At 42.7% G+C, this 12,817-nt stretch overlaps 1 protein-coding gene across 1 annotated transcript in view; it reads right to left on the bottom strand.

Moving 5' to 3' along the window:
• LOC143785785 (uromodulin-like) overlaps positions 1-12,817 on the bottom strand; it is a 51,352-nt gene that overhangs the window by 13,940 nt on the left and 24,595 nt on the right. Inside the window, exons 8-13 of the mRNA XM_077274917.1 lie at positions 9,341-10,147; positions 7,204-7,302; positions 5,948-6,156; positions 2,963-3,120; positions 884-1,129; positions 149-314 (exon numbers count right to left, since the gene is read on the bottom strand). Coding sequence (XP_077131032.1) covers positions 149-314; positions 884-1,129; positions 2,963-3,120; positions 5,948-6,156; positions 7,204-7,302; positions 9,341-10,147 — 1,685 coding nt within the window. The remainder of the gene's footprint in view (positions 1-148; positions 315-883; positions 1,130-2,962; positions 3,121-5,947; positions 6,157-7,203; positions 7,303-9,340; positions 10,148-12,817) is intronic.

Genomic DNA, 12,817 nt, shown 5'->3' with positions numbered 1-12,817 from the left:
AATCAGCCGTACAAACGTTTAGTCACTCTCTGAAAAAAATAGATTTTTGTTCATCCGCTTTAATGAAGTGGCGCTGTAATATCACACATCCTGTTGACTGGAGTGGCGTCCTGTTTTTTTCAATCCACCGTCATGAAAGTCTACTTACGGGTGTACAGCCTCCGGACACCGCATTGCAAAGACTCAGAGCGCAATGAAGATACACGGAGTCGTAATTTTCTCCAACAAATTTGAACATCTGCACAGACACGCGTCCTTCCCTCGATACTCCGTTCTGAGATACAGATATGCTTGAATCTTGCTTATTAGGACAGCTGAAATAAAAGGAGGATTTGATTAGTCTATGTTGTAAAAAAAAAAGTAATTCAGAAGTTAAAAAAAATAATTCCGAACCTGTCATATGCTAAAACTTTGCCTTTGAAATAGGAGTTTTGGAGCTTCTTTCCTTGCGCCGTTCTTGTGTGAATTTCTTAATATATATACTAAGTTGGGGTTGTTTTCCTGCCCAGATTTTACTTTGCATTGGACTATTAGGACCATGTATTGGGGACAAATAATTATGGATGATTGCTGATACTCCGGGATGCCAATCGGACCTGGATTAGCGACCGCGACGCTAAAACTTAGAGCTGACCACGGATGTGAGATCATTCTAGTGGGACCTTCACCTTAGTCAAAGTCTATGGCTTTAAAGATTACCAACAGATTTTACCAAAATTTGCCAAACATACTTGATATTTTTTGTGCGCCTCAAAGTTTCCAATTCTGTGCAAATTACATGATCACTATACACCAGGCACCATTGCACAAATATAATGCGGCGCCACCTGGCAACATGACGAGCTCTGCGTTAGGTTTGTGTGTTTGATTCCAGTTACTGTACCTGTCCTTGATGATATAATATTTCAGGGTGTCATTTGGACTTGACGATGGCGTGGCATAGCAGTTTTTCATCAGCAGAACATATGTAGAGTTGTCTCCACCCTGGATGTAGATACCAATGTACAGCGTTTCTTTGAAGGACAGCGAAACTTGTGACCCCACAAATGGAAACAGATAGCTGCTGTCATTGAAAAGAGCCATGGTCACCGTGAACTGTCCGGTCCCTCCAACATTGATTATTGTAGACCTGAATCAAAAATTGGCTATAAATAAATGAGTAATACACCTTAAAATGAAACTCCAACTTTCATCATATTTTAGATCTAACTTTCTAATATGTATTTGTTGTTTGTAGCTTTCTGTTCTGATTCAAAGCTCTAATGACACGTCTGTTGTTGACTGTCCCAGAACCAGGGGCTCCTTCCCTGTCCCTAACGCTAGGGGCGCCCTAGCTCGTCATGTTCCCTGGATTACTTCTGATGGTGAAGACGCCAGAGCCACGTACCTTGCCTTAGCTCCTGAATGCACCCTCAGACTGTACCCTTCCCCCCCCCAAGGAAAAGGAGAGTAGTAGTGTACCATAAGACACCAACCAGACTAAAAAGGTAGTACAAACTGGGAATACAGAAAATACCAATCATACAAATATGGACACACAAACAACAGAGGTAAACACTGTGGAGTGGAGGAAGGGGAAAAACCAAAGTAGGAGGAGAGGATTAGCCCACAACTAAAACCTCGCAACAGTCTTAGATAAATCCACCAAATGCCTTTTCAAACAACAACAAAACCACCATCTCCCTAACCTAAACCATGCAGCATGAAGCTAGCTCAGACAAATAGTGCTTGCCAGGGCCCAGAATATATAGAAGATGGGAGTGGCTAACAGTGAACAGCTGAGAACCTTAAAGCAGGAAAATTTCAGGAGCTCTCGACTGAGCAGATTAACTCTGTACTGTTAAAAAAACCCTGCACAGTTTTATATGAAGAAATCAAAGCTGTGGTCTTCTGGCTCCTCTCTGTCGCGGTAATCCATTACATCTAAGGTGCTAAGACTTGCATCTATCAGACTTTTATCCTTTGGATATCCCATAGGATAAATGTCTGATTTCTATGATCTCCTTTATGCTGTGCAAGAAAAAGACGTGCAGATGCTGAGGCACAAATCTATACAAAAAAATATAGTGCAGCTGTTGAAGAACCTCTTTTTTTTCCCAAGAGAAATGGAATACTACATTAGTGCTTGACACCAGAAGGATGACTTGCCCCAGTGCAAAATCTTCAGGCTCCCCATCTACTTTGTGCCATTTATAATACTACAGTGTATTTATGTGACACTATGTCGGGGGTGCGCCTGCTACCTCTACCTTCCCCTCTACCTTTCCCTTCATACTTTTCAGCTTTTGAGGGACATCTGGGAGGCTCCAAGAAAAAGGGGAGACCTCTGGATTCCCTGTAGAGTTGGCAATTCTTCTGGTGCCCACGAAGCCTCCTGAAACCACCTGGAAAGCATGGTCTTCAAGTTTCAGGTGGTGTATTGGGGAAGAAGTGATTTAAGTGATTTCCTTTCTTCCTGATGGACATGATAAAAAAGAAAATATATATATATATATATATATATATATATATATATACCTATTGATGTGCCTCTAGTTGGCACAATTTCCCTTTGACAGAAGTTTCTGCCAAGAAGAACTCTTCCAAGAAACGCTTCCGCAGCAAGACATAAGTTGTGTCCATGCAGTGCCGCTTATCCCTTATCGGCAGGCACTGACATTTTGGGAACAAGCCTAAGGGCTAGAATTGGGAGATTGTAGGATACGGTTGGCCACAGACAGTTCTGTGAAAGACAAATACCAAATTATGATCTTTGATCGATGGCAGGAAGATACGTTGCTGTGTAGGATTGATCCACGTTCCACTGGAGTTCTTCCCTCCATAAATCTGAGCCATTTCTGGCCGATTCCTCTCAACGTAGAAGGAAATACTATGTAGGTCCGGGAGGATAAGTGACCATGGTCCGCCATCTATCAAGGTCTATGGTCAGGCAGTATGGAGATTTTTAGATTATTGTACATACTTGCTGATGGGCTTCACGACTTGGCTCAAGCTGGTCATCAGGTCGAGCGGGTAGACGCACGACACGATCACAGTCAGATTATCACTTCTCGTAATTATTCCCGATGTTTCAGACGTAATGAGCAGATTGCTCACGTACGTGACATGAGTTGAATTTTGCTGTTGAATAAATGAAAATAACAAAAAAAAAAAAAAAACACAATCAATAATATGATAATAAACGCTAAAGAGCAAAGAAAACAATGCAGGTGGTTGCCGGTTTTTAATTTTAGGCTAAAATCAATCCCGCGGTGTGGATTTGGTTACTTTTTGATGTTGCAGATTTTCAGCAGCTTTTCTTACATTACTTGCATTTTTAATTCCTTTTTAGTGTTTTTTTTATTTGTTTTTATCACTTTTTTTGCCAGGAGAGGTATTAAATATAACTATTTTCCCAAAGGCAAGGGAAAAAAATTCTATTAAAAAAAAATCTCAAATCTAAATTATTGATTTTATTGAAAAGGTCAGAATAAAAAAAAAAAACACCACTAAAATATGCAGAGGAATAATTAGGACCAAGCTAAATATGTAATGTAATCCATAGTGGGAAAGTTTGTAGAATTTCATGAAGGTGTCCAAAACATAAGCATAATAGGAAACACTGATAAGAAATACTATTAATACAAATTACATGATCTACGGGCTACTTATATAGAATTACAATGAATAATTCATAAGTGTGAACTTAAGTCCAAATATGATATTAAAGACATAAGAAGGATACAAACACCTAAAAGATGGAAAGTAAAAGGTAATAATTCGTAAGACCAAGTAGACCAAATAGAATGATGGGGATTACAGTTATTTCTCCATCACAAACTCCGACATGCGTTTCGCATCCTGCTTCTTCAGGGAGTCTCTTTAGTATCATAATTGGACATATGTTCTCTCTTATGAATTATTAATTATAATGGTATATAAAAAAGTCCCTCAGTCATGACATCATTTCTGCTAATTAATAGAGGTGCCACGGTCCTTTAGATCTTTTTGCACAACTCTAAAATTGAAGACATGCTGCGGATTTCAGTATCGCACAACAGATCAATTTCTGCAGCATTAAGAAAAAAAGCACAGTGGGCATGACATCTAAAAATGAGCAACTGTAAGCACCTAAATGACTGCGGCAAGGGCCAAAATGATAATTGCTTTTTTTAATAAGCACCAATAAGAAACACATGATTTTTCAACTGGTTCTTGGGTTTAAATCCCCTTCACGACATGCGCTGTACTATTACGGCGCATGTCGTATCTCCCCCCTTGATGTGGGCTCCGGCGGTGAGCCCACATCAAAGTCGCGACATGTCAGCTGTTTTGTACAGCTGACATGTGCGTGCAATAGCAGCGGGTGAAATTGCGATTCACCTGCCGCTATTAACCTGTTAAATGCCGCTGTCAAATGCAGACAGCGGCATTTAACTACCGCTTCTGGCCACGCGGCCGGAAATGAGCGCATCGCCGACCCCCGTCACATGATCGGGGGTCGGCGAAGCATCAGGATGGTAACCATAGAGGTCCTTGAGACCTCTATGGTTACTGATGCCGGCCTGCTGTGAGCGCCACCCTGTGGTCGGCGCTCACAGCACACCTGCATTTCAGCTACATAGGAGCGATCTGATGATCGCTGCTATGTAGCTGAGCCGATCGAGTTGTGCCAGCTTCTAGCCTCCCATGGAGGCTATTGAAGCATGGTACAAGTAAAAAAAAAATGTTTTTAAAAATATGAAAAAAATATAAAAGTTTAAATCACCCCCCTTTCGCCCCATCCTAAATAAAACAAAAAAAAAAATCAAACCTGCGCATATTTGGTATCGCCGCTTTCAGAATCGCCCGATCTATCAATTAAAAAAAGCATTAACCTGATCGCTAAACAGCGTAGCGATAACAAAAATTCAAAACGCAAGAATTACGTTTTTTTGGTCACCGCGACATTGCATTAAAATGCAATAACGGGCGATCAAAAGAACGTTTCTGCACAGAAGTGGTATTATTAAAAACGTCAGCTCGGCGCACAAAAAATAAGCCCTCACCCGACCCCAGATCACGAAAAATGGAGACGCTTCGGGTATCGGAAAATGGCACTTTTATTTTTTATTTTTTTAAGCAAAGTTTTGAATTTTTTTTCACCACTTGGATAAAAAATAACCTAGACATGTTAGGTGTCTATGAACTCGTAATGACCTAGAGCAGAGGTGTCAAACTGCATTCCTCGAGGGCTGCAAACAGGTCATGTTTTCAGGATTTCCTTGTATTGCACAGGTGATAATTTAATCACCTGCACAGAATGATTCAAGCACCTTGTGCAATGCTAAGGAAATCCTGAAAACATGACCTGTTTGCAGACCTCGGAGAATGCAGTTTGACACTTCTGACCTAGAGAATCACAATGGCAGGTTAGTTTTAGCATTTAGTGAACCTAGCAAAAAAGCCAAACAAAAAACAAGTGTGGGATTGCACTTTTTTTTGCAATTTCACCGCACTTGGAATTTTTTTCCCGTTTTCTAGTACACGACATGGTAAAACCAATGATGTCGTTCAAAAGTAAAACTCGTCCTGCAAAAAATAAGCCCTCACATGGCCATATTGACGGAAAAATAAAAAAGTTATGGCTCTGGGAAGGAGGGAAGTGAAAAACGAAAACGCCAAACCGAAAAAGCGCCGCGTCTTGAAGGGGTTAATGCATCACATTATGGCTGGTGTGGGATTTGAGAATAAAACAAAGAATATTCGAAAATCACTCAACTCAAGTTCCGAGCCTAAAAAAATTAAAAAAAAAGTCACTCTCATGCAACCTCTGAAAAATAGAAAATATTTTTGGAAACTCCTTTTAATAGATGATGACTGGAGGTTGTCTACAGAGGAAATATAATTTTCTATCGTGTCCCCTTTAGATAGCGGCTAAAGTTGAACTTTTGGGGTTTTTTTTGCAGGTAGACCAAGATACACTTACACTTGACTGAACCCCACAGTTTCCAGCCTGGAGACGGGACATGACGGAGAACGTGTTTGTGAATTTGTCCTCCTGGAATTGAAAGCAGCTGTTGTTCTTGAAGTTTTCCTTACTCATATTGAAGTTGAGAGCCCTCGCCTGACATTTGTGAAACGACGCTTTCATCTCATTGATCCCACAGGTCAGCTCAGGACGCACATCTGACAAAGCTTTAAATAAAGCATATATTTTATATTACACGTTGCTGTCATTCCGTATGTTATATACAAGGACTAATTATATATTATACAGTGACACCTGCCCAAAATTTAAGCTGCATTAATTTATTTTTTATTTATTTGATGGCCTTCAACTCCATCTCAAGCCATGGTGACTTGATAGATGAACGATCTTTAGGAAGATCGATCTTTGACAAACCTAGATAGGTCCATCAGGGCCTTCTCCACTTATCTTGACCGTATCAAGCCATCAGGTTGCCGGTCTTCCTCTTGGCCTTGGTCCTTCTATTCTTTCGAGCATGATGTCCTTCTCCAGTCATGGCTCTCTTCGTATGTTGTGTCCAAGGTAGGCAAGTCGTAGCTTGGTGATCCTTGCTTCGAGTGACATGTTTGGCTTGATTTGTTCCAAAATTGATTTGTTTGTTCTTCTTGCCATCGATGGTTTTGATAACATCCTTCTCCAGCACCACATTTCGAAGACGTCAATTCTTCTGTCTTGTTTCTTTATCGTCCAGGTTTCACATCCATATCTTACCCCAGAACACACCAAACTATGTAAATCCAACTTCCTTTAAAGACCACACTAAAGAAATTCACACTAAAATGCTTTAAAAAGAAATAACATATTTTACCCACCTCCACCGATCCCCGCAGCTCTCAATCTGACTTTTACTTGATCCCCTCAACTTGTTGGTCCCTTATCACCAGGAACAAACAAATGTCAGCTCAGCCAATCACTGGCTAAGGCGGAACACTGCTGTGGTCAGTGATTGGCTAAGTAAAATTTTCCAATGTATTGAGGTGGGACCAGCAAGTAGAGACCAGAGGGGCCAAGTAGTCATCCAAACAGGAGCCGATGATGTTCGTAAAGGTGGTTATTCTTTTATTTATTTATTTTTTAACAGTCTTAGCCCTTTCAAGAATAATTTTTACCCCCTTGGACAAACCCTTTAAGGTGCGATGCGCTGACACTACTACTGAACTACCATCAACTACAATAACATTTATGACAACTATTCATACAGTCATCAAACCTACCAGATACTTTATATTGGCTCTTGCAAGTACATCCATATTCTTTACCAATCAAATTCCAATCTTCGTCGGCTTCGCAAGAAGTGTTAGCTGTGGCGGCATCTAAGATACACAATATCGGCAACTCCAGGTCAGCTCGGACATGACAACTCTTTCTGAGGGATGTTTATAGAGAGAAACTCTGTACTTAGTGGAACATCATTGATAGTCTCCGAGTGATTAAAGGCTTTATCTTATGAAATCTTCTGTACAGGCTCTCCTCCTATGCGCTATAGTGGAGCACCATTCCGTGCTCACACTCTGGCACAGTCTATGTTTTATATGGTCAGCCAAGATGTAATACCATATATTCCCTGAAGTGGCCGCCGTAGGGAAAATATAAGACTGATTGCAGCTTTCCCCAGCGATCACAGCTGATGGACTTTTTTGCAGTCCAAGACCAAACAGCATGGGACCAAAAAGGGATTGGCTGCATGTCTTGGCAAGCATATATGGAGCTCTTAAAGGGAGTCTGCCAGCATAGAATGCGTGTTCAAACCAAGCACAGGTGATCGGTGCACTGTGCTCCCTTGACGTCACCAATCATTTATCTCCACTTTCCCACCTGCTTGGCTTCCTTCTATCTCCACCTTCCCACCTGCTTGGCTTCCTTCTATCTCCACCTTCCCACCTGCTTGGCTTCCTTCTATCTCCACCTTCCCACTTACTCGGCTTCCTTCTATCTCCTCCTTCCCTCCTGCTTGGCTTCTTCCAATCTATACCTTCCCTCCTGCTTGGCTTCCTTCTATCTCCACCTTCCCACCTGCTTGGCTTCCTTCTATCTCCACCTTCCCACCTGCTTGGCTTCCTTCTATCTCCACCTTCCCACTTACTTGGCTTCCTCCTATCTCCACCTTCCCTCCTGCTTGGCTTCCTTCTATCTCCACCTTCCCTCCTGCTTGGCTTCCTTCTATCGCCACCTTCCCTCCTGCTTGGCTTCCTTCTATCTCCACCTTCCCACCTGCTTGGCTTCCTTCTATCTCCACCTTCCCACCTGCTTGGCTTCCTTCTATCTCCACCTTCCCACTTACTTGGCTTCCTCCTATCTCCACCTTCCCTCCTGCTTGGCTTCCTTCTATCTCCACCTTCCCTCCTGCTTGGCTTCCTTCTATCGCCACCTTCCCTCCTGCTTGGCTTCCTTCTATCTCCACCTTCCCACCTGCTTGGCTTCCTTCTATCTCCACCTTCCCACCTGCTTGGCTTCCTTCTATCTCCACCTTCCCACTTACTTGGCTTCCTCCTATCTCCACCTTCCCTCCTGCTTGGCTTCCTTCTATCTCCACCTTCCCTCCTGCTTGGCTTCCTTCTATCTCCACCTTCCCTCCTGCTTGGCTTCCTTCTATCGCCACCTTCCCTCCTGCTTGGCTTCTTTCTATCTCCACCTTCCCTCATGCTTGGCTTCCTTCTATCTCCACCTTCCCACCTGCTTGGCTTCCTTCTATCTCCACCTTCCCTCATGCTTGGCTTCCTTCTATCTCCACCCTCCCACCTGCTTGGCTTCGTTCTATCTCCACCTTCCCTCCTGCTTGGCTTCCTTCTATCTCCACCTTCCCACCTGCTTGGCTTCCTTCGATCTCCACCTTCCCACCTGCTTGGGTTCCTTCTATCTCCACCTTCCCTCCTGCTTGGCTTCCTTCTATCTCCACCCCCTTTTTCTTCTTCGATTGACAGTTCTGGTTTTCTATAATCAGAGAAGGGCTGAGATAGATGGAAAACAAGTAGGTGAGAATGTGCACTTGAATGTTTGGTGATGCCAAGGGTGCACCGAGCTCCTGTAATTGGTTTGGTGCTGAGAGGCTACTTTTAAGTTTAAGTCAGGAGACCTGTGGCTGATCCGGACATTCTGGTCTGTATTTCGTCAATGAATATCAGCACTGTGCCACTGGCCTTAGACAGCCTTAAAACATCAGAACTTCCCCCACGAGTATCCTAGACTTTCAGAAGATGCTTTCTACATAATGCAATAAGTGCCAAGTAGCCATAGATGCAATTTGAGGCTCCAGGACCAAAAGCAAAATTGGTAACAATGCCTTCTGCCACCTATGTGTTATTGCCAACGCCGATGGGCTAAGCCACCCAACACATAGTATTCATTACCCACCTGTACAGTAGGCCAAATTGCAAGTTGGTGTTCCGGAAAGTTGGTATACATAGAATCCACTTGGACAAGCTTTGACCCGGATAGTTGATGACCAGTAACAGCAGTTTCCAGACCAGCTGGCACAGGCGGTGCGATTTACAATGCCATCGCTCGTTGTTGGGTGCACACCATTCATCCACATTGGGGCATGTGTACCGCAGCTTAATGGGGGCAAACAAGTCTCTGGAATACGAATTCCTCCACTGCCCACAAATCGATACCAGCCAATCTTGTCATAGTCACAGGTAAAGGGATACGAGCCAGAGTAAGCGAGTGAGACATAATTAAGGGTGCTTCTCCAGGATTCATTGAGAGTAGTATAGTTGGAACATGGGTCAACACAGAAATAGGAGCCGGTGGTTTTCACACACTCCATGCCCGATGGACATACTGCTCGGGTACAGTCATTAACTTCACAATAAGACCCATTCCCAAAGTATCCATAGGGGCACGTACAGGTATAGCCACCGACGCTGTTAGTACAGGTGGCCAATGAGTGGCAGTTGTTTAAGGTGGAGTTGGAACACTCATTGATGTCCACACAGGAAGTAGGGGAAGCGCTGTAGTAGCCGCTGGGGCACGTACAAGTGTATGACCCTATTTTATTATTGCATGTGCCACCAGAGCAGGCATTGGACCAGCTATAAGCACATTCATCAGTATCAGTGCAATTCAAACCATCTCCAATGAAGCCGTCTTTACATAAGCATTGCAAGGAACCAAAGTAATCTTCACAGGTAGCATTGACGTGACACTTGGAGCAATTCGCTGTTGATTGACAAGAAGAAAAATAAAGAAAACTTCCTAATAACAATAAAGTTCATTTAATCACATCATTAAAGGGGTTTGCCAGGATCACAGCATTGCTGGCTTTTTTGTAGGACAGGTCATAAATATCAGTTCCATAGGGGCAGCCACACTTTGCATATCACTTTATTAGTGGATTGCATCTTCATTCCTGTAAAAACAAATGCATTCACGTGGCTTCCAAACCCCTGATTTTTCCCAGTCTATTCACCGGTCTTCAACTACTTTGATATCAGTATGTACTCCTTTAGATTACTGATAATGGCAGTGAAATGTCAAGGGGGGCAAATTACTCAACACTAGTGTAGTGTGCACTCGCGCATCTTGCTGCAGCACACTGAGCTTAATTCATTAATAATTTAATTCTAAATCCACATATAATTAATTTAGTAATCTAGTTCCTTTTTTAATATACTTTAACTAAAAATTCCCTCTCTGCTCGAACAAAGTGCCATCAGTGACGTCTGTTTAAGAGGCTGGACTAATCCCTGCTCTACTGAGCATGTGTTGGTTGTCAATTCCGATTTATGCTTAGTAGGATCTTATCACTGTGCAATATTTTTTTTAATGCACAGTGACAGTGCGCTCCCTCACTGGCTCTGATGAAAAGAGCAAGAGAGCGCACTGTCAGTGTGCATTGTAAGGAGATATAACTGTAGAAAAAGATATGGACCGCACACACATTCCAACATTCATACTTTGATCTAATGCCGCTAAGCAATACTTTACAAACTGAACATGAGGTTTTTAGTCATTCTAAGCAGACCAAATGAAGCGCACTGCCATGTCACGGTGAATCTGAAAAAAAGAGAAAATTGACAAACTTTTTGCCTAGTAGCATTAGATCAGCGTATTATTTTTAGATGTGGGGTCCATGCCTCTTTTTTTCAGCATATTGCATGATCTGTTCTTTTCCTTGGACCAGAACTCCTCCCATTTGGCACAGGTGCTTTTAACTAGCAGCAGACTGCAAGAGGGGTTATGCCTATTTTTGCTCTCAGTTCACAGTCTGGGAGCTTGAGGAAGGTGAAGGGTTTTTTCTTTTTGCTCCTTTCACTTGGTGTTGGTGCTGTGTGGTGCCCATTGTTGCTGTGGGGTGGTATGGCTGGAGTCATGGGGACTCTGCCTGCATCATGGGCGCTGTGAGGCAACGGGCCGCCTGCCCTGCTGGTGCATTGCAGCTGAGACGGTGGTCAGCGCACGCCACCGCTCCTTCAAGGCAATGCAAAGTTAGGACCCACTGAGAAGTTCACCGTGACGTGGCAGTGGACTTCATACAGTCTGATCAGAATATTAATCTGATAAGCTCATGTTCATTTTTGTACATTTTTGCCTAGCGGCATTAGATCAATGTATGATTTTTGGATGTGCGGTCTTTGTCTCTTTTTTCCGCACATTGTAAGGAGATAACCCAGCAAGCAGGGAGAAGAGAGACCACCAGCACCCCCCATAACTGAGATCACTTTCAGGGGTGGGCCGGCGTCTGCTTTTCCTGCTTGCCTGGTTATGTACGGTATATACTGTATATATAGGTATATGTATAGTTAGACATATAAACAGTGTCAGATTGGGGTGCCACCAGTAACCCACTCCAGGGTCCCACTTTTCAGCCACATGGAAAGCATATTGTATATTGTGCCAAGTGCTGCTCATATAAAATGGAGGTGGCCCACCGGAGGATTCTCCTGCTCTCCCGTGGGCCAGTCCACGCCTGCCTATAAATATATGTATATCAGTTGTGGACACAAAAAGACAAGGGCCACAATGCTAAAACAGTATATGGGCCTCTGCAGTCCAATAGTTCTGTCTATGACGGAAACTCTCTGCTGCTTTGGAGGTGGAAGTGGCTTGGAAACTACCGAATGCAGATTTTTTTTACGGAATAAAGACCAATCCTCTGTTTTAGGCTGCGTTCCCAGAATGAGCTTTAGGTGCATTTTTGATATTGCAAAATTTCTGCACCTATTATTGAAATTTTGTGTTTTTTTATTGCTTTTTTTTTTACCATGTGCTTTTATCTTGTTTTTGAGGCCGCGTTTTTTTTTGCTTCATTTTGGTGTGTCGCGCTGCTTTGTTTTTTTATACTTAACGGTATTTGGCTTTGACAAAACATAGACATATTTAGGTGCAGATTACAGAAATGATTTACGCTTTTCCGACACAAAAACACACTATAAACGCACGTTTTTTACCTGCAGAATGTCTGCACCTAATGTAAGTCTATAGGGAAATTCCGCACAGAAAACTCATCGTACTCGCATGAAAAGTTGACATGTTGCTTATTTGAGTCCCGCACCGCAGGTCAGTTTACGTGAGTAAAAAAAAGGAGCACAGCGGGACGGAGATTTCTGTAAATCCCATCCACTTTCCTGCAACTGTAAGACATTGACGCAGCAAAAAATACGCAGCGTCAAAACGCACCAGAAGCTGATCGTGGGTGCACCCAGCCTTAAAAGTTTCATAACTTTCCATACTGGACAAAATCATAAAAAATTACAGTTTAGTTATTTTTTTACTGCTCAAGGAAGTTGGATGTAATTTCACGAAAACTCTGTGGGATCTGTGGGTGGATTTTTACCCATATAGACTTCTATGGAAGCCTGGGGGAAAAAATGCAAGTAAAATTGCAGT

Source organism: Ranitomeya variabilis, chromosome 7 (genome assembly GCF_051348905.1).
Source record: "Ranitomeya variabilis isolate aRanVar5 chromosome 7, aRanVar5.hap1, whole genome shotgun sequence".
NCBI lineage: Eukaryota > Metazoa > Chordata > Amphibia > Anura > Dendrobatidae > Ranitomeya > Ranitomeya variabilis.
The sequence above is the reverse complement of the archived record's forward strand: the minus strand, read 5'-3'. Positions and strand labels throughout refer to the sequence as shown.